Source organism: Glycine max, chromosome 8 (assembly GCF_000004515.6).
Source record: "Glycine max cultivar Williams 82 chromosome 8, Glycine_max_v4.0, whole genome shotgun sequence".
NCBI classification, from domain to species: Eukaryota; Viridiplantae; Streptophyta; class Magnoliopsida; order Fabales; family Fabaceae; genus Glycine; species Glycine max.
In genome coordinates this window covers 542,584-565,261 of record NC_038244.2, presented here as the reverse complement: position 1 = coordinate 565,261, position 22,678 = coordinate 542,584, and the positions used below count along the sequence as shown (strand labels likewise).

The following is a 22,678-nucleotide window of genomic DNA, read 5'->3' as shown; positions in this document are numbered from 1 at the left end:
ATTTTATTTTGAACATGTTTAATATATTTATTTTTTTAATACTTAATAAAATATAAGCTTTACCTGAGAGTAATGACATTTCTTATTTTATTTTTTGATGTATGTGGCTTCCATTAGCATTTAGTATTTTTAATTTTTTAAATTCTGAAATTATTGTTGATTATTTTCATATTTTTTAAATTAATTTTCTAGAATTTTAGTTATTTATACTTTTTTATTTTTTATTTTGTTGTTTTACTTTTATACGCGAGGTACTTATTTTTTTTAAACTTATTTGACTGAATTATGTTTTTTAAAAAATAAAAATTTTTCAATTTGTTTCTCAAATTTTTTCCCTGCTGAGTATGGTTTTTAAATCCGGTTTCGTTAAGAGGTAAGTGTATGGAGTTTATGAAATTTGCAAGCCTAACAGGAAGAAAAAGAAAAGAAAAAGCACCTACCTTGTTAAAAATGTTTGGGATGGAGAATTCTTGAAATAAAAAAAAAGAATTATAAAATTTTTATTTCAGTAAATATTTTTAATGTAAAATTTTTTAAAATGAAAAACAGTATGATTATATAACAAAATTTCCATATGCTTCTTATTAGTTTATAAACATTCTATTATATAATTACTTAATTATAATAGTACATATTTTTTTCACTTTTTTAAACATTTCATCCAATCATATATTTGCAAACCTTAAACTTTATTTTGTGGACTAACAAACATTTATACTTACGAAACTTAAAAAAAATACTTTTCCCTATCATGAAAAATTAACTTTGGAGAACTTTGTTTACATCAACAATTTACAGCTTCACATCGATGTGATAAATCCCATAACTCTTCTCCATGTTCAACTCTGAAATTCGGTCTGTGTTGAGGAGGGACCTTCGATGATTTGGCTCAACACAATAGTGTTCATGTGTTGCGAGAAAAAAGGTTCCTTAGATTTGGTAACTTCACAATTCATATCCTGGTACAATATTATGCATATATGTTTTCATCATAGCCGTAGTAGATGCTAACCTTATTGTTGGGGTGATCAAATTGGTGAGGGTGGTATTAGTGACAGAACGTACGTAACTACGTTAGGGGCGCACCATGATCCAAAAAAAAAAAAAAATGAAAAAGATGAAGATTATAGTGAAGAGGAAAGGAAGATGGTCACAACTCACAAGTTTTAATTGTTTTCTTACAAAAACAATAATACAAAAATTCACAGCAATGTCAACCAATATTTATCTCCTTGCGGAGATAACTAAATAAAGCACACAGACACAATGCATCTATTCTCTGTAGGTTTATTCTCAATACCAACTCTGATATAAAATGTAACGTTTATTTTAATGAAATTGTTACTCAATTTGCTTATGAAGACACGGATGAATTTATATATATATATATATATATATATATATATATATATATATATATATATATATATATATATATATATATATATATATATATATATACTGTTTTGTTTTGTTTATTCACGAGGAGACAATAAATTAATTCTATTTTTTTATATTACTGATCTAGGAGCACATTAGATGCATAAAAAGTAGAAATTTTTGTTTCTAACATATTTCCATTGGTATTTTTTTTCCTTCCCACAATTTCAAATTAGAAGAGATTCTAAATACAATATTGTACTCACTAACAATTTTAAAATTCTATAAATAACAAGTTTTGAATTCCTTATTGGTCAAACTTTTCTTTTAAATTGTTTCAAAAGAACAAGTGATGAATTTTTGCACTATAATGTATAAGAGTCTTACGAGAGATGCCACCAGAATAGATTATTGTATAAGAGTCTTATAAGTAAGGCTAATATCCCAAAGGTAAACAAACAACATTCACTCTAACTGTATACACTTCATCTTCTTTTGCGCACATAGACTAGAGGATAGAATAATTGCATATACATTACTAAAGCTGGGCTTGTACAAGCCAATTGTTAGAGACATTTTTTATCCTCTCCTTGTATAAATATTACTGGTTAAAAAGTCTCTTTATAAGTATTTAATATAGTATATTCAGGACTAAATTAAAGTCTTTGTTTCAAGTGGAATTGAACGTGATTCTTTTAAACAAAATTTCAAATTTAAATTTATATGAAAAAATGTAAGAGATGAAACTCCTATAAAGTGATCAACTAAATTTTTTTTATCAGAAATTAATTATTAACAAAATTAATGAATATTTCATATTAATAATATGATTTTTAGTATATTTTGGATTTAAACTTTATATCATTTAAATTGAAATAACTACGTGTTATTTAAATCACATATTTAGCCGCTTAAGGATTGAATAAACATCTATAAAATCAAAGGAGAAAATAAAAAATAAATAAATAGAAAAAATGATTAAACACATACAAGATATTTTATTTTTACATCAGTACATAAGTATTAAACCCATAAATAATAATATATAAAAGAATTAAATTGGTATATATTAACAGTATAATTTTTGTTTTATAATATCAATTAATCAATATGTGTGACTTTTAGGTAATTAGAATAAGATTTATTTATTTTTTAAAGATATTACATTTTGTGACAAAAGTTCAAGAATTGTTTTAAAAAGTAAACGTACAAAAAGAAACTAAGAAAAGGCAGAAGAATACCGGGAGACTGATCGAGACTTTTTTGTTCCCCTTTCTTATGTTTATAGACCGAAAAAATTCGTTGAAAACCCTAGTTGCTTCCCAACTCCTCATCTTAGCTCGATTTTTTCTACCTATCTCTAATCGGCTTTACGTTCAATCGACCCAAATACAATATAGCATAAGGTAGTGATATTACTCTGTCAGTCATTACAGAACGGCGAAGTGAAGAATTACGTATAATCTAGTTATTTGATACCTTTCACGTGATCGATATGAGTTGCTAAAGTGGATCGAAAACATGGAAAGAGGTCACTTCCTTTGGAAGAAGAAAAAGCGTTTCCGATTTATTCTTCTCAGTCCCAGCAAGACATGTCGGCTGTTGTGTCAGCTCTTGCTCAAGTCATTGGTGGCAATCCAAAACACAAAGATCCAACAACAGTGTCTCAGTTAAGTGTGGTTGGGAATGATTCGAATGAACAATCACAACCACCTCAACATCAAAGTATGTTCCTGCCTTTGCCATATATAATCATCATATATACTATTGGAAATTTATGCTTCTTTCTTCTTGCATAGATTAGTATGAAATTTGATTTGAGTAGTGAACAAGGACCATGGAATATTGGGAATCAAAAGATAGGATAGATGACTTGATGCATAACTAAGTCTTCTTTCTCCTGTTGTGTCCTTCTCTATCTTTCCCATCGATCCTGAGTCAGACCCAAAAATGATAGATATTTCATATTATTACCTTGTGTGGCTAGAACAATCATCTTTAGGGTTTCTTAACCTGCCTCTCAAAATCATCGTGTGCCCCTGCAAGTTACATGATGTGAGGTTCATATACATACACTGAATGTTATTTGTTTACTTTAATGTGTTGTTCATTGTTTTCTCAATCTTTGTTTTTCATGCACTTATATAATATTGGATAAAAAAATGTTTAGTTTACGTACGTTACTTTTTTTTTTTTTTTTTACACTCGATCCACTCTTTATACCCTTCTTAATTATACGTAATAAAATGCCAATGATGTGAAGAAGAAAGAGAAAGAAAAGTAAAGGGAAACTCCTTTTTTAACAGATGTAAGTCTCCATCTTAAAAAAAATACAACAACAAATGTAGGTTTAAAATGCTATTAATATATAGACACCACAGTTCTAGACCCTCTTTTACAAACACTTTTCAACTTTTGAGGAAAAAAAATGATGAAAAATTGATCATCCATTCATCCCTTTTTATGTCTTTTCCTTTATCTTTCTTCAAATTAAAAGTGATACAACATATACGGTTACGAAGTGTTTGATATGCATCTTATAGGACAGTAAGATAAGCAGACGAGTCGTGACAGTACAAGCTTTATTGTTCTATTTATTATCATTTGGTAGTCAATACACTTTACAAAGAATTTTGTGTTATGTAGTGTTTAATTTGTGTATATACTAAACATCATGTGAACAAAGTATAACGTTATAGTGTATTATAATACAAACTAGTTTGAAGATTAGAGTGATTAAAGTTTGGTCGATGCTGTTTGAAATTGTCGATGTGTGTAGTTATCAATGCGGGGAGTAAAGAGAGTAGAGAAATGGGTAATTATTTTTCTAAGGTTGTGCTACGAGAAAAAAAAAGGTTGAGTAATAAAAATCATTAATTTTTTCTAGTACTCTTCATCTTTGTTTTTTGTGTTGTCTTATAAGTTTATTTAAAATAAAATATAAAATATAAAATAAATATTTTTGTGCTATTCTAATTATGTTCTAATATTAATATAAGTTGCATTACAAATGTCTATTTAATAAAATGAAAATAATGACCTATATAATTTAAAAAAATGTTGTAATACATGAAATTCAAAACCAGTAGAGGCACCCAGTAAAACACCCCCCCCCCCCCCCCCCCCCCCCCCAACCCACACACACAAGCGAAAAAAAAAAGTCTTGTATATATAATGTAAACAAACCCAAAGCATGGCAAATGAAAGTTAGTCAACTATAGAAGTATTTGATCCTTGAGCTCAGAGAAGTAACATGCCTGAATAACTGAAATAAAAATGTCTTGTATATATATAATGTAACCTAACCCAAATCATGGCAAATGAAAGTTATTCAACTATAAAAGTATTTGATCCTTGAGCTCAGAGAAGTAACATGCCTCAATTACGTAATTGTAGGTGTGGAGATGGTGTAAAAAATAAGAATTGTAAAAATATTATTATTGAGAAAAATATAATTAATGTTCATTCCATATCTCTTTTTTTGACCCCTCTATATATATTCTTTATAAAATATCAAATCACCTAATAAAGAAAAAGAGAGAAGAAAAAAAAAAGAAAGAAGATAGCAGAAGGTCTTTTTCAATTCGTATAACGGTGAGTATAAAAGAAAAATATGATTAAAGAAGATATAAGAAAAATATTTTTGTTTGCTTACAGATAAATAAGATAACATTAATTATTTTTAATAGCTGAATTTTTATTAATGATGGAAGTGTTATGCACAAGTTCTGCCCAAATTGAAACTCATACAATTCTTATAGCGTGATAAAAAAAATACAAAACATGAAAGAAGTTTACCCTCTTAGTACATCATGAACGAAAGAAGATAGCCTACTTTTTATAAGCTAAAAATGACACAACTTTGTATGCCCACAAATAAAGAGACGATAGATGGCAGTTTTATATATATATATATATATATATATATATATATATATATAGCTAGGCTAAATATTTGATAATAATAGAAGTGCTTGAAGGAATGATTGTCACACCTAATCTAGCTAGCGTGTTAAAAATGAAAAATGATAGAAGTTGTAGCCTCTTAGCGACCCAAAGAAAGCAGGTTGATCGAATTTGGCTGGGAACGTTTGAAAGTGGTGAGAGGCTGCTGCACTCTCAGATTCAGAGGAACCAAAGCTAAGCTTAATTAATTTAATTTCCAGAAAGGGTTCATCTCTCTAAGGAATTTGGTTACCTCACTAATCTTAGGGATGACAGCATTAATGATCAACTATATGGGAGGAGTCACGTCTTTGTTTCTTTTCAGCTGTAACTTCTTCGATGCTTCCGAGCCTCCTAGTAAACGAACACGTGATTTCGATGGCAAAGACAAGCCATGAGAGGACGTACTATATATTAATTCTCATATAAATAATACTTTTTACATTTTTTTTATATGCTCGTGAATTTTCACCGGTAACCGGTATAAATATATGTACTGTATGTTGTCAATGGAATATTTGTTTGAAAAAGAATGCCACACAAGCCTAAATGTGTATGCACCCATTAGCTAGGCTTCTATAGTATATGATAGATGGTTGCAGATCAATAACGTACATGCATGAAATCGATAAACAATATACTATAAGGGAATGAATTACGTACCGTGGTTTAAGACTTCAAGTCCCAAAGTCGATCGGCATCGATGAATAATTAATTAATCTGCCATGAAAGAGAGATCGAGGTTGAGAACCAGAGAATACATAGAGCAGAGTCTATCTAATATGCCATGCATTATCCTATGGTCGTGAATAATGTGCATTTCATACTTTTCGCAATTAGTTTCATGTTTGCAAAACAATAAGATTAAGGAATGGACATATAGAGATTAGCAATAAGATAAGACTTGTGCTGGATTTAAGCGTAACTTACGATATACCAACAAAGTCACTTGTGACTTGTCTTTGTTTTTTTTGGTGAAATGAAACCAATTAAGTCAACTGAACTTGGATTCACGTTATGTTTGTTTGGACTTCATCCGAGCTAGTGTCAAACTTTCCGCCCAGCAGCCGTATATCACAATCTACAACTACAAAATTCCTTCACGTACAATTTTCAACTTCCTCGATCATCATCGATTACTTTTTCTTTTTTGGAAAATATCATCATCACCAATTGCTTTGTAAATTTTATTTTAGATATTTGTATTACTCTAATGATACATTTATGATTCTTTTTTCCTACACTTCCTATGATTCATTTTTCTCTCTCTTTATCTCCATCATATTATCCAACACATCTATTTTTTCTGATCTTATCTTTCTCCCAATTTGTAAAATTTATTGTGATAATTATTTCATTGAGCCTAGTCCAATTTCCATGTAATAAATCATAATAGAGTTTAAAGAATCATAATAAAAATGAGGTAATAGGATTTAAACAAGATGAAGGGTGATAAAAATAAGGTTTATATTATTTTATATAAGATATTTTTTGTAATAAAAGGTATAAATAAATAAAGAAAGAGAGGTATACTAATTAATTAGGGGATCGGAGGTAAATACATCAAAGGCCTTAATTGGTATAAGTAATCTAGTCTAGTTTATTTATAAAACAAAAGTATGGATTTTGTTATAGGCTTTCGGCCCATTTACAAATTTGTGACTAACACAAAATTTTATTTTGGATTCAGTAATTAGTTTAACCATGTTGAAAAAAAAAAATCAAACTCATTTAACAGTGATATATATTTATTTTTTATTGTTTACTACTGAATATTGATAGCTGATACAAAAGTGTAAATTAATTAATTGGGTAAATTAATTGTTTACGGCATACAAACACAAATAAGAAATATTTATTTTTGGCTGAGTGCCTCAGTTACTTAATTAGCATCCTGAATTGGGACCAATGACAGTGAGCCACCGAATATCTCTGGGACCTGACTTTCGTCCATCTCTTCTAGCAGTGTTGATTTCACCTTATTTTTTTCCACAAATACTATCTGCAATTCAAGTCAAAACCAACTTTCTAAATATTTTCCTCTAACATTATATATCATGCATTCAGATACAAACTGAATTTGAAACATAACCTTCTTCTTGGTTTTGTTGTCAATGAATGGGTAAATAATTTTCCACACTTTCATAAAAATGTATGGTGCATTCACAATAAACAACTTTCCCAATCTCTCAGGGTAGTAATCCTGCATCCAAAAAATTACAAGCATATAAGAACGTATGAAGTTTAATTCCAACTTCACAGTACACACACGCGCATTGTTCAAGTAGTCTTATAAGGACTATTCATTCTGATCATATTTCTAACTGATGTGTAACATCTTAACAATCATATACAAAATATCCTCAGAACAAGATGTTTTATCAACTTGTCTGACACAAACAAAAAATGGTACCTGCAAAATGGATAGAGCACTAAGGTATCCACGCACGTCACTGTTTGAGTATCCCCATCCCTTCAGTTCTGCTATACCAACAAACTTTTCTTGCCCAGGTGGCATACTAATACACCAAATGGTATGTATTGTTAAATTACTATTCCTATATGCAAAGCCTCTAATTGAATTCATAGTTCAAAAAGCAGGATCTAAAGTAGAAAAAAGGGATATAATTACCTCGCACATACTTTATCAAGAACATAAACAACAAACCCTGTATTACAGAGAAATTATATATTTGTAATTTTGAACGAAACAAACTTGTTTTATGACTAAAGCATAATATAATGCTCATGACCCCACTAACAGTACTAGAAATTGAAAGGCTGTAAGAATTAAATGGCAAAATTAACAGCATTAATTGAAATTAAACATACGTTTGAATTCATCTAGACCATCTTTGTTCTGAAAATGCCTTCTACCAAAGACAATAAGTATAGGTCGACCTATCTTGTCGCGTCCTTGCATGAACACCTTATCCTGTGCAAGTTCGATAGGAACATCAGACACTGATACAGAACCATTTGGAACAAATTCATGTCTCCATTTCAAGTACTTGAGGAACATTGCCGAAGCCTTCTCTACATCTAAATCACGAGCACGCAGGAATCTTCTAATCATAAAATCATCCTCTTCCTGCAATCAATTAAGGAATCAAATCAATTTCTCTTAAACATTAGTACATATGTCATAGTTATTGATCATAATTATTTACCAAAGTGAACACAAGTCAAAAAATAAATAAATGAGAGAACTAACTCGATCTCATGATAAAAAATACAATTATTTTTATTGAAAATTATTCGACCTTGTTCAATAGTCAAAAGGATTACTATAAATACTGTAATTTTTCAATTTATAAATGCGAATTATTTTTTTAGTAATTTTATTTAACATTTTAAAATTTAATAATTATTTCAAGAACTAAATTAATATACATTAACTTTTTTACAGACTAATTATGTATTAAAAAATAAAAAAGACTTAATAATTTAAATGTATAACATTTATAATTTTTGTAAAATTATTTAGTGAATATTTTTTAATTATTTTTTAATATTAAAGATTATTTACTTAATAAATTATTAAATAAAGTATAAGTCATTGTTTTTTTAAGGATATAAAATTGTCATCATTGACAGGGACGGATTCACCTGAGACACAATGGGCCAATAGCTTCCCAAAAACTTTTAAAAGTTAAAACTCCTTAATGTAATATACAGGGGTAATTATAATTTGTTCTTAAAATATGAAATTCAATATAAAAATTTAATTTATAATATAAATATTATCCACGCAAAATTTTGTATATGAGTATGGTTCCCATAACATAATATTTTTAGATCCGTTACTGATTGGTTGAATAAGAGAATTAGAGGGTAAATCGCCAACAAATATAAAATTAACTAATTAAACAATACGTTAAATAAACTATAAAAAAGTGTGTGTGTATAAAGAAGTGTAAAAGAATTTTGAAGGAAAGAAAATAAAAGTATAATTATATAAGCGAAAGTAACAACGGATTTATTTTCTTTTTTATCGATAATATTTAAGATTTAGGATCATAATGTTAGTCGTTATTTACGACTAATTTTTGTATTTAATAGTTGCATAAAATTAGCATCTTTCCTCTAAATTATGGTTCTTTTTATAGGGATTGTACATATTTTTATGTTTAGTTTGATTTTATATAGTAAATACTCTCATTTTATGAATTAATGTTGAAATCACTTCAATTTCAGGTTAAAAGGAGAAAAGGTTCAAGCAGTTGATATCTCGTTAAGCGAGACATATGCGCTTAGCGAGTGACATTTGCTAAGCGAGGCATGTAGATCGCTTAGCATGCTAGGAAACCCTAGAAGAGGATCAATCAAAGATGTACTCGCCCAGTGCTTCGCAAGCTCGCCCAGCGAATCATTTGTCTCTTCTCGCGCTCAACGCGTCCACCTCGCTAAGCCAAAATTTACTTACTCTAGCTTAGCGAGTCATTTTCGCTATACGAGCCTTTAAAAGCTGAAACGTCCAAATAGCCTTTAAAACACTGAAGTTGGCGGAAACTTAGGAAAGAGTCGAAAAAAAGAGTTAAGGGAGAAGCTAGAGCGACAGAAACAGAGCCATCAAGAGAGTTTAGGTTAGAGGAGTGAGGTTAGGGTTTTAGAGGTTGAAGGAAACATCCTCAACCCTTTTTAGCCATTTTCCTTCACTCAAATTTTGTTCTTCTTTGTATTGAAAGCTCATTACTTATAATGAAAGACTAAACCTCTTGATTGAGATGTTCTGCTGAATCCTTGATGTAACATTCTTTCACTATCTATTTAATGTTGTTTTTATGTGTTCATTGCTTCTATCCATGCTTATTTTTATATGCTTGTGACTTGATCACCCATTTGTATGTATAATTAGGATTTTTAGTATTGAGAAGTATTTTAAAGCCTTAGAACTTAGTAGAGTAAGCTAGAAAACTATATGTCTAGAAATGAAGTGCAACGATCTAGTTTATATTATGTTGTAAGCTTAATGTAACTCTTTTAGGTTGAGTTTGTTGAGGGATCAAGGACGAGATTTAAAGAGAATTAGGCCCATTCACGAGAGGGATCTTGGTTTGGGTAACTTTTGTGCATAAGAATACTACGATAACATTAAATAGAGAAAAATACATAACAACATCAAGAAAAATAACGCTTTTTACTTGATTGTTTTACTTCTCAAACTTTAGATATTTAATTTATAGTTAACTAGATTTTAATACAAAAATCCAACTTAGATATTTATTTCACTTTTAGTCATATACAAATGTTTGCATACTGAATGTATGATATCTGAGTGAAACAAATTTTCTAAAAATACGATACTCGGTTTTATCGTTTTATACTACTTGTGCAAATTAGTACACTTATCGACATTTCGAACACATAATAAATATAAAACCGTTGTAGCTAAATAAAAATTATACAAAATAAAATATAAAGATGTGTGTACAAATACATGTAAAATATTATTTGAACTAATGAATAAAAAACAAAATTAATGATAGAAACACTAGATTTTCTATTGATAATTTATTTTTTATTTTATATTTCAGTCAATATGAAGAGAGAAAAACATGCAGAGCTTTAAACAATTAGACTATATAGATATAGAGGATTTAGACCGTTTGTACAAGATCTGAAGATCAAACTTTATTAATTGCCACATCGCCGCATCACAAAAAAAGAAGAAGATAATAATACTATACTGAAAATTGAAATAACTATAAATTATGTTTGGATAAAAGTTGCATTATGTTTTAAGAAATTTTAATAAATATTTTTTTTAAAATTTAAAATATAAAATAAAGAATGAAAGTTTTGTTACTTTTAAGAGTAATTAGATTTTTGGTATCTTCTTACGGACATTTAAAGACGCTCTATGTCAAGTCCATGCATGTAAAAGTCATCTCTTTCGTACAAGATCTGTGTCGGTTCCTGATTAAGCTTTTTTTTCTAGGTTTTTTTTTTATGGCAGGTCCTGTTATTGATAAATGATGAAAATGAAAGATGACAAAGAAGCCATTGTTTAGTATTTAGCAAGGATATTGAAACTTGGATAAAAGATTATGGAAGCAAAGAAATAAAACCTTTAATAAGTTTTTAGTCTTTTATATAAAAGCATGTGTTTTTTATATTAGTGTTTTATTTTATTTTTTTTTTTCATTTTGATCTTGTTAAAAAAATTGTTTGTTTTTTAGTTTCTACCTCATTGTTATAGTTTCTGTAAAAAAATTTTTTTTATATATAACTCTCTTAAATTGTTTTTTTATAATGTTAAATTGAAAATTTTTCAATTTAGTTTTCCTATTTAAGAAATATTAGGTTTGTTGTTTAATCTTTATAAATCACGTCATCATTAAACATAAATCCTGATGTAAAAGACTAAAATGGAACCAAAAAGTTATCAGGAACATAAATAAAAAATAATCAAAATGAAAATAATATAATTTTATAAAAATTAAAAACCTATTTGGACCAATAAAAAAAAGAGGGTCATTATTTATAAATTTAATAAACCATATAATGGCCTAAAAATGTATAAGTAAAGAATAAAAATTCACATATTAAACTCTCATTTGATTACTCCCATGCATATTTTTCTAAAGTCCAAGTAAAGATAGTATTTACTTTAAAAAATTGTCCATTTTATTTCAATTTCATACTCCTGCATAACAAATAAGTTGATTTCAATTGGATTTCTTAAGTCTACAAGTTTCAATTTTAGCTCTTTAAAGTATCTCTCTTAGACAAAGTTGGATTAAATGTAGTAAAAATAATAATTAATGAAAAATGTCATGCAATATAGACCAAATTAAAAAAAAAAAAAGTAAGATAAGAGAAAACGTAAAAAAGATAAAGGTTGGGGCACAGGAATAGTGTGGTTTACCTTGGAAGAGGGATGAAGTGTTTCAACAGTTGCCCGGAGGAGAGGGATTTTGGTGAGTTCAGTTTCAGTGGTGTCTTTGGCTATTGCTCCTTCTCTAGTCCTCACTGTTTCCATTTCCTGACAAAACCCTATTTTTTGCTCAGGCCAGTGAGTTTTCCCTTGTTAAGTTATAGGCCAGCTTCCCCGTGCAACCCACCCAACTATGATACTGATATTCAACAACTTAATCTGCTATTTATTTTATTTTCCACGCTAATTCCAGACTTAACGACAAAAGGGGAAACCAAATAAATATTTTTACGGGATCGTTCTGTTTTTGGATATGAGTATTTATTAAGGGGTTTTGGGTCATTATGCTGTGCATGGGTTCCTTTTTTAGAGTGATGACGCCGACAGCAACAAAATAATTTAGTTTACAAAAGATCTGCAATAGTTCTAAAAAATCGTGGTCTTTATTGGATCATCGATCATTCAAGCTTGGTTTACAACTATTACTACGTAAACTACTGTTCCTTCACGTACGGGTGTCTCCACCATAGTTAATGCCACACGCTTTTCCCAAACTTTTGGGCTAAACGAAATCACGTCAAAATGTAGATTTCTCTTGCATACGTCTGCCATTCTATTTAACAAAATAAATCGGTTTTTTTTTTTTTTTGTGTGTGCAATAAATTGAAGAATATTTAATACTATATTTGAATAAGATACATATCCATGAAAAATTAAAAATAATCGTGTAAGGTGTTTTTTTTTTAACACACTTCTGAATGTGAACTTTTTTTTGTTTTTTTGTTATTTATTTTAGTTTTTCTTTAATTTTTTTCTCTTTTTTTCTTACAGTTTTTTTAATTTTATAGTTTACTGATTTTTATATATTAATTTATAAAAAATATAATTTATCTAGAATAGAATTTAATAAAAATGCATATATTTAAATGCTCAATATAAATATAATTTAATTAAATATTTATGAAAATATATATATTTAAGTGATTTAATTGTTTTACATAAATAAATTAAATAAATCAAATATGTTTAATATTTAAGTGGTTTTTTCTGTTATTTCCTTTTTAATTTTTTTGTTTTATTAAATTGTTTTTTTTCTTTTTAATTATCTATAAGTTTAAATTGTTTAAACTGAAAATACTTTATAGTTTGAGAACACTTTGTTTTATTTTTTTATTTTTTTTAATTTTATTTGTAGTTAAATTAATTTAAGAGAAAGTGATTTTAAAAAACAATTTTAGGATGATACTTCTACTACATTTTAAGATGATAATTTTATTATATTTTAAGATTAGTCTATTATCCCATATAAAGAAAAAAATAGACTTATGTAAAACTTTAATATAAAATAGATCTTTAAATAGATTAATAGACTAAATTAAACTTTTAAATAAATTAAATCAAACTTAAAAATAGGATCTTTATCAGATAGTAAATCAAATTTAATGTGATTAATTTTGTGACATTTTTGTTCTTGGCAATCAATCTTGTGACATTTGTATCCCTTTATGTTATATATCTTCTTTTATTAACGATAACGAATGCAAATTATTAGAAGAATTAATTTATTATATTTTTTTTACCCAGACTAAAAATTAAAATTTCATCTTTCAAGATTAAATTTGCAACCGATTTATATTTAAGAATGAAAATTATTATTTATAATCTTTTAATACTTATACAAGATCAATATTTCTCATTAATAGCTCCTTTATCTTCCTCTCTCGTTACACCTTTTCAGCTACTCGAAAGCTGCTCTTGCATTCTCAGGTTGCACCACAGCCACATATAACTAACACACACTTGCTCTCTCTCGATCTTACTCTTATCTTCTTTCTTTTTCTTCTTTTCTTGTATTTTCTATTATCAGTTGTCGGTGGTTGGGAGTAAGAATGGACAATAACAGTAATGGGACAAAGATCAAAACTACAATTTTGCCGAAAGATTGGTGTCAGTGAGCAAATTGCAATTTTGAATCATAATTTTGCAAATTTTCAATCTCACCGGACTGGAGTGCAACGAGTTTTAACTCAAGAACAACTCTATTGATGACCTCTGATAAAAGATTCGGGCTGTCTACTAAGAAGACCTCTGATTAAAAAAGAATTGACTAAAGAATCAATTAATTTGGTGGGATTTGAGTCTGTTTAATTTGAGCAAGGTTTTGGGTGGAGGGAAAAGGTTACCTTGATGATTCTATCGGTTGTGATGCATGTTTTAAACCTTTTTTGCTGCATTTTTTTCACTGTATGAACTTGTATCAAGTTACCAATTGAGTATTTTACACCCAAATTTTAGTAATATAAATCGATCCTCTTTTGAACTTTTACAAGCAAAAGTTATGACATTATAAACCTGTTACAGTTGTAGGCCTTATCCCATATTCCACCATCACATTTTAAACCTCCTTCACCACGTTGCTATCCCTAAGCAATCTGAGAACCCTATTGCAATTCTTCATACAACAAATACACACAACAACGTCTCTGAAAATACTTTCATGCATAGTCTGTGATGTTGTCAAGTAGACTTTGTTCAACAGAGTGATTTCAGGTTAACAAAGTTATTTAAGAGCCAGATTTCAAACCTAGAATTCAACAATGTAATTCTTTCACGTCAAGTGAGTTTATTCATTGTAGATTCCCTCGGATAGAGAAATATATAAGGAGTTCATCATGTATCATTTTCTCTTAACAATAACTCCAAATATTAGAACGAAACTCAGTAAATAATCTGATCTCGGTTGCAACAAGTATTGCGCATTCCATTGGTGACTATGGCCATGGCTTCAACCGCTACCTCGATCAGTTCTTTGAATACTGCCACTGGTTTTCCATTACCACGGTCAAGCTTTTTCACTCCCCTAAGTCGGGTGCACGGTGAACCCTTAAGGTTACTCACATCACACCCTTATCTTCTCTCATTCTACTTTTTCAGCAACACAAAAGTTGCACCATATCCACATGCAGCTAATACCAACACACGTTTGCGTTTTCTATTCTCAGTTTGCGGTGTTTGAGTGGAAGAATGGAACATAATAACAGTAACTGGGCAAAGATGAAAACTACAATATTGCGCCACATCTATATGAGAACCAGAGACAGAAACCTTACTATGACAATCTATGTCGCCCTGTTTCGGATTTGCTTCCATTCATTATTGTCAATGGGTTCAGAGGTGTCACTACCAACCCAGCGGTATTCACTCTGATTTTTCTTCACCTGAAATCAATACTCTTTTCCATTTTTTTTTTATGTCGTTTCTGTGTATTGGTTATAATTACTATGCAATGTTGTCACATTGCAGATTTTGAAAGAGCTATTTCATCCTCAAATGCCTACGATGACCGGTTGAGGTAGTTTTCAACTTGTTGGATATGCAATGTTTGACAGAATAGAAACGGAAGTCCATAGTTTTTGTTCTCATCTTTTGCAAAGAACACAGATGCGCCATTACCTTCCTTTTCTTTATCCTGAGGTAGAATAGACCAAGAAAGAGAAACCATTAAGAAATAATACTTCGGCTACTTTTTACTAGACTAGATACAAATAATTTATTTAATTAATAATGTCGTATATTAGAATTAATTTTAAAAATATTCATAAATTTAAATCGTCTAAGTAGTAATTATATTTAAGAATATTATTCATAATTTAAGAAATATTTTTTTCTATCTCAATAAGTGTGACCTTATTGTTAATAAACTTATGAATACATTCATTTGTATGAGTGGGTGATTTATATATAGACTTCATAGTAAATTGAAGTATAAAAAGAAATTAATAATTAATGTATTTAAAAATAAATCTTTAAGACAAAATATACGTAGTTATAACTATGTATTTTTTTTTATAAAAAGGATTAAAGATAGTATTTAATTATTTATATGTAAATGGCATATAAGATTACATGAATTTTGTTTTTCATCCGTGTTTCTGACTTCACTGAGTGGGAAGAGATTTTTTTATTGCTGTCGTTGTTTTTTTCCCTCTAAGTTGTAAAGGTAGAGCATAATTGCTGTTGATGAGTATGGAGTTGTATTTTATTTATAAAATATAAGAGGGAAAGCAAAGTTTTCAGTCAATGGAATGCATAAACAGTTATTTGGTATTGGGGCAAATGGAGAACTGTGAGTTGTGACAAAGGTAAATTCATTCTCATTGACTGGTTTGTGGGATTTATGGATGAAGCACATTAATATGAGGTAACATAGTGCATTATTTTCTGAAAGGAAACAGTATGTAGGATCTCAATTAGCAAAAAAAAAAAAAAGACATGCTGTTTAACTTGATATCCAGAATATGCAACTGTTGCTTAGTAATATTTCTTTCTGGGTATAATGAAATATTATTAATTTTGATTTGCAACCAAGCAGGGAATTGGTAGAGGCAGGGAAGGACATAGAAAGTGCTTACTGGGAATTGGTTGTCAAGGACATACAGGATGCTTGCAAACTCTTGGAGCCAATTTACAATGAAAAAGATGGGGAAGATGGAAATGTATCTGTTATGGTTTCCCCAAAGCTAGCAAATGATACCAAGGGGACAATTGAGGCAGCAAAGAAACTTCATAAAATGGTTGGAAGTCCTAGTGTTTACATTAAAATTCCTGCCACCGATGAATTCATCTCTTCCATGAAGGAGGTCATTTGTCTGGGGATAAGTGTATATGCCACTGTAAGTTTGTTATGTGCATTTTGATGTCACAGATTTTGAACCTTACAGGCTGCAAATGCAATTGCAATATGCTTATAGTTTGTGTATTAATTTGAACAGCTCATATTCTGCCTCCCTAAATATGAAGCAGTGATTGATGCTTACTTGGATGGCCTTGAGGCTTGTAGCATGACTGATCTCTACAAGGTTTCTAGTGCAGCAGCATTCTACATCAGTAGAGTGGATGCTACACTTGACAAGAAACTTGACCAAATTGGTACCACTGAGGCTCTTGATCTCAAAGGAAAGGTACTGTGAAGCAATTTGTTTTCAACTTTAAGGCCATTTTGTTTAAGAAAACTTTTCCAATTTTTATTTCTTGTTTTCACTTTTAATTATAATTTTTTTTTTTCACTTTATTTGCTGTTTTCCAAAGTTTGTCCAAGATAGTTAACTCCTTTTCTGTTTGGGGTGTCTTGTCCTTTTACTTTTGCCTGAAAATGTTATAACAATTCTTATAGGGTGCCGTTGCTCAAGCAGTCTTAGCTTACCAACTTTACCAGAAAAAGTTCTCTGGTCCAAGATGGGAACGCTAGGAGAAGAGAGGTGTCACGAAGCAGAGGTTGACGTGGGCTTCAACAAATGTGAAAAATCCACCTTACCCTGACACATTTTATGTTAATTCTCTTATTGGACCAGATACAGACTAATATCAGTTTCCTTATTTTACCTTGATTGGATTACCATGTTAATCACTACGTCGTCTATTGGCCGAAAATACTTGGCCCTTTTCTTCTGTAGTTCTATTACACTGGATGCCTATGCAGCATGGGATTGATGCTGTCAAACAAGAAATTCTGTAAAGAAACAAAAAAACTTAATGGCATATTCAGTGGTACAACTTTTGAAAAGATATTTTTTCTGAGAAAATCACGAAACTATGATGACACTGTCCAATTAAATGTACTGGGTCAGATTGATGATGACACGCTCGCACCCAGCAGAACCCAGAGATACTATGACAGTTCTAGTTTGGAATTTGGATTCCCTGTTCTCTAGATTCGCTTCGCAGATACCAAACTACGATGAACTATTATGGGTTTTAACCTTATTTCTTTTTCTCTGAATTATTTCAATTAATTTTTAATTTTTTATTTGTCAAAAAAAAAATATTTTACCGTTTCATAAAATAAATTTTAGTATTTTTTATATTTTATTTCTAAAATATTTTTTTAAAAAATATTGTCCACTTGGGCAGAGAGGATAAACAGAGTGAAAAAGCAAATGGCTTGTGGTGTGGTTGAGAATGCCACGCTTTCCACGTAGGCTTGGGACACGTTTGCACATCCACCCACCCTTTTTCTTCCACAACCATTCTCTTATCTTCTTCCTCTCAACTCAACACAGAGAGTGTTTAGCGAACAAAAGAAATAAACAAAATGGCATTGCAGGCACCACCTAGCCTTCACACCGTCAATGGCAATGCTGGCCTGAGACGACCCTTGATGAATCCTTCTTCTTTTTCTCTAAAGTCATCTTTCTTCTCTGGTTCCCTCAATTTCTATCTTCATCCCAATCACCTCCATCTTACTTCAGCTCCACCCAGGATTTCCATGCGTGTTGCTTCCAAACAGGCCTATATCTGTCGAGATTGCGGGTAACCGGGTTACCCTTCTTTTATTTTTTCATAAATTCAATTAACTTATGCTTTTGCTAATGTTATTCATTGAAGCTAACGCTATGCTGCAGGTATATTTACAAAGACAGGACTCCCTTTGAGAAGTTGCCTGATAACTACTTCTGCCCTGGTAATTTCCTCTTGTTAGTTGCCTATCGCTAAATGTGCTCATATTTATTCTTCATTCATGATTTTGTAAATTAAAAAAAAAAAAGTAAGAGTTTAATTTATAGACTACCATAAACGTATTATAAAAATTGACCTTTTTATGTTATGACGATAATATAAATTTTTATTCAATATTATAAGATAGTGTATATAAATTAATCTCAGAGAGATTGATGGTACATTGGCCATATGCCCATATCTACACACAGCATGTATGGATGGATATGTGCATTGCAATCTTGCTTTTCAATTGAAGCCTCAAGGTTGGTCTCTTGGTTCTCCAATGAGTTAGCCTCTTGTAAATTGAAATAGTACTAGCTAACGTGAGTTTAGGTAAATAAATGTTCATATATTTGAGTCTAAAATTGATTTTAACTTGCAGTAACTTAACTGTTGTGTTGGATAAAAAAAAAATTACACTGAATTTTATTGTTAACTTGCTTTCAGAATAAAACATTCAAATATAGTAAATCACAATACTTCAAAATTAATTTTGTAAATACTCACCCGAACACAGTTCTGATAAGATAGAAAAATGTGGTTTTGGAATGGTGAATGGTTAGGCAGCTCTTGTTAGAACTTGGTAGAAACGAAAGAATTGAAAGAAGTAAGTAAAGTGCATCACCATTGCCATAAATAAATGTGTTTTTGCAGTTTGTGGTGCTCCAAAACGAAGATTTAGGCCCTATGCACCGGCTATCACTAAAAATGACAATGACACAGCTGTTAGAAAGGCACGAAAAGCAGAATTACAGAGAGATGAAGCAGTTGGGTGAGCCATAAATCTTTCTGTTTCTATACCTGCCAAGGCATTATTATTATTATTATTATTATTATTATTATTATTATTATTATTATTATTATTATTATTATTATATTTATCAGCATTATATTGGCATTAACATTATAAAATAAATTTTCCACAGGAAGGCACTTCCTATTGCAATTGGCGTGGGAATTGCAGTGCTTGCAGGATTATATTTCTATCTGAACAGCCAATACTAGGCAGAATGAATGTTCGATTCCAGTGCCCTTTAACGTGGGGTGTAGTTTGTTCCCGTTCTTTCCCTTTTCTTTTTGTTCATTCTGTTGAATGCATCCAGAATGACCATACAATAAATTGTACAATTATTTTGAGAGAGAAGAATGGTCATGTTTATCAACCTTAACGGGTGAAGGATGCAATGTAGTTAGACGGGAGAATATATTTATTTACTTTGTTGCCACCTTACGTGATAAGAAACATTTTATATATATATATTTTCATAAATAAAAGGTAGCAGAATCTTCTAAGATAATGTTTTCAAGATTTTCTTCTCCATTCCAAAGCACACAATTCTTCAGATGGAATGCAATTGCCTAGTCACAAGTCATGCATACCCTCCCGGTGCTTGTGGCCAATGGAAGCTTCTTTATTTGATTATAGCTGATAGCTGAAGTGAGAACTGCGGTCTCAAAATCTTTTCAAAACTATACAAGGATGTGCGAGCATCTTGAATAAAAAGTAAAAAACCCATCACTTTATTGGCCATATCTTTTTTTGGTATTTTAACTGGAAACCAAATATTGACATTTGAAAAAAAAAATTAAGATAGTAATAATTTACGAGTAAGACGTTATTCATGACTAGCTATGGGTACAAAATTATACATGGTAGCTTTGGTATTTTTTTAAGTAACTTAAAAAATCCTTCTCAAGTAATGTATCACTCTACAAATATAATCCCACTCAAAATTACAAAAGAAAAGGATTAAAGACTCTCATAAGAGACCTTCACACATTCCTTCATATTGAAATTCTTCTCTTCACACCACTTCCTTGCAACTTAAGGCGATATTTCTTCTTTTCAGAAGCATTTGGTATGACTTCATTCATAAATACAAGTACATAGTAGAGGTATAGATTAGTTTAGTTAGTTACTCTTAACCAATTATGTAACAAACTACTAGCATTAATTATATAAGGATCAATCTATTCATGTAAAAATTAATTTGCTCATTTTGAGCATTATCCAAAGTAATAAGTGTCTATTTTCTCTTTTTTTCATCTCTCTACCTTAACTTTATCATAGATACTAATTGGCCCACATTCCCAAGAGCCATTCAAGGATATTCATCTCCTTCATTCAAAGATGAACGTGAATGTAAGAAAGGCCAAACTACAATGTCTAGTGTCTACACATCTATGAGGGCCAAATTGTCTCTGGAACCAAAGATTGCGAGAGATATGAAAACAAGTTGGAAACGGAACGAATTTACAAAAAGATAGATTAAAATGGATCCAAGAAGCTGGAACAAAGACATGGTTGAGACAAAAATCTTAAAGAAATGAATAGAAGGGAAACTGGGAGCAAATAAAAACACGAGTTTGGAGGTAATCAAATTCCATAACTCAACATAATGGACAGAAGAAACATTTCATTCAGGAAGGTAGTTTGACTTTGATAAGGGAAAGGTAGTGACTAGATATCTAAAATTGATACTGGCATGATAAAATGTACTAAAGTGCACAGTCCATTGTGAGAATTACTTAGCATATGCAGAATGAAGTATCTGTCCGATTAACATCCCATGAGAAGAAGCACCATCTTGTGAATGTAAGAGGGAGGTGCTTGTTTTGTTCAGTGTCTCAGCGTCCCCAAAACAGTAAACAGGAGCCTGCCAGTGTAGATCACATGAGCAACCATCCCTGCTACATTTATATTTTATCATTCATAAGTAAACAACACAATAATTCTGAATATCAGTAATTGACTAACCGGAGGAGGAGAAGATCCACTTGACGGGTCCTCGTTTCTCCCAAACATTGCAGAGGAAGTTGTCGAAGGGTAGGAGGGTGTAGTAAAAGGAAGTAGCGTTGTCCCATTCAAGGTCGTATTTGAGCACAAGTTCGTTTTCTGGAGATCGCCGCTTCGGTTTATGAACAGAATCGAGTGGAACTGCTGCGGCCAATCAGCTGGAACGGGAATTCAATCATCCGCCATTGATAATAAGGAATGTTGTTGTAGAAAGAGGAATAACAACAACAAATTAATGGCTTCTGTTGCAGAGACCATTACTGATACAGGGAAAGGAAGAAAGGAAAAGAAAACAAGATAAGGAATTTGCTGCCACTGTCACTGTCAGCTGTCCAATTTTTGCTTCGCTAAATAAATATGCATTCTCACCTCCCGTTCTTGCCTTCAACTCCTTCGGTGGTAAACCCCACAATGGAAATGAATACAATCATTTTGATTTGATTTAAATATTTTTTTCCTAGTTTAACTTTTTTTTTTCTGTTTTAATTCCTATAATTATTTTCTTTTTATCGTTAAAGAATCTTAGATAACGTTTTATTTTGAACAGAAAAATACAATAGTGAAGAGATGGATCCAAATTCACTGCATCCAGATATTTAGCTACTTGGAACTTGGAATTAGTGGTATTTGCAAAACGGTTCGGATCGGTTCTTAAGTAAAAAAAAATCCTATCTAAAGATTAAAACAATTTACAGTTCTGTTTAGTTTGAATTGTTTCCTTAAAAAATCTGATCCAATCCGCAAGCAACGACGTCAAAATGAAACCATTGTTGTAGCAACGATACCCTTGTTTTATTTGTTTTTATTAGTCTAGCTTATTTGCTTCTTCTCAATAGAACAAACTAAGTACTAGTATAGTGACATGAACATATAAAGGAAGCAAAACGTTGAAGAGTTCAAAAAATCATGAACAAAGATGCATTTTCATTCCTACCAACCACATTTTAAAGAGAGATATACAGTTAGAACAGAAAAAGAAAAATCCAGACTCAAGCATTTCAAGCCACAACATACAACACTCAAAATAGATATACAGTGCAAATGGTGAACAAAAGTTTAACAGAAAGTCGATCACAATCTTCTAGTTTCACGGTTTCACCCCTTTACAGATCTCTAGTGGTTAATACAAACCTTTATGTTGCAGTTACCCAGCCCTTATTTATTGTGAAAAATATGGT

At 30.5% G+C, this 22,678-nt stretch overlaps 3 protein-coding genes, 1 long non-coding RNA gene and 1 pseudogene across 4 annotated transcripts; 2 read left to right on the top strand and 3 right to left on the bottom strand.

Annotated features, from left to right (window-relative positions):
- Positions 1-2,533: 2,533 nt before the first annotated feature.
- On the bottom strand, positions 2,534-6,779 carry LOC121175268 (uncharacterized). Its single transcript, XR_005892498.1, has 3 exons — positions 6,256-6,779; positions 5,989-6,045; positions 2,534-3,419 (listed from the first exon to the last, which is right to left on the bottom strand). It is a non-coding gene; the product is annotated as an uncharacterized lncRNA (long non-coding RNA).
- A 321-nt stretch (positions 6,780-7,100) lies between these two features.
- On the bottom strand, positions 7,101-12,476 carry LOC100796822 (phosphatidylinositol transfer protein 3). The gene is made up of 6 exons (XM_003532338.5): positions 12,197-12,476; positions 8,158-8,416; positions 7,958-7,994; positions 7,739-7,844; positions 7,418-7,528; positions 7,101-7,327 (listed from the first exon to the last, which is right to left on the bottom strand). Exons 1-6 carry the CDS (start codon positions 12,308-12,310, stop codon positions 7,208-7,210), a joined length of 747 nt encoding a protein of 248 aa, XP_003532386.1. The 5' UTR covers positions 12,311-12,476; the 3' UTR covers positions 7,101-7,207.
- A 2,502-nt stretch (positions 12,477-14,978) lies between these two features.
- Positions 14,979-18,062, top strand: LOC102666814 (transaldolase 2). The gene is made up of 5 exons (XM_041017841.1): positions 14,979-15,186; positions 15,260-15,401; positions 15,510-15,557; positions 16,578-16,878; positions 16,978-18,062. The coding sequence occupies exons 1-5, from the start codon at positions 14,979-14,981 to the stop codon at positions 17,173-17,175; spliced, it is 897 nt and encodes a 298-aa protein (XP_040873775.1). The 3' UTR covers positions 17,176-18,062.
- Positions 18,063-18,245: 183 nt separating this feature from the next.
- Positions 18,246-19,997, top strand: LOC100306219 (rubredoxin domain-containing protein). Its single transcript, NM_001248653.2, has 4 exons — positions 18,246-18,514; positions 18,607-18,665; positions 19,358-19,475; positions 19,630-19,997. Exons 1-4 carry the CDS (start codon positions 18,297-18,299, stop codon positions 19,706-19,708), a joined length of 474 nt encoding a protein of 157 aa, NP_001235582.1. The 5' UTR covers positions 18,246-18,296; the 3' UTR covers positions 19,709-19,997.
- A 226-nt stretch (positions 19,998-20,223) lies between these two features.
- Positions 20,224-22,394, bottom strand: LOC113002363 (uncharacterized protein At4g14100-like; annotated as a pseudogene).
- Positions 22,395-22,678: the final 284 nt, after the last annotated feature.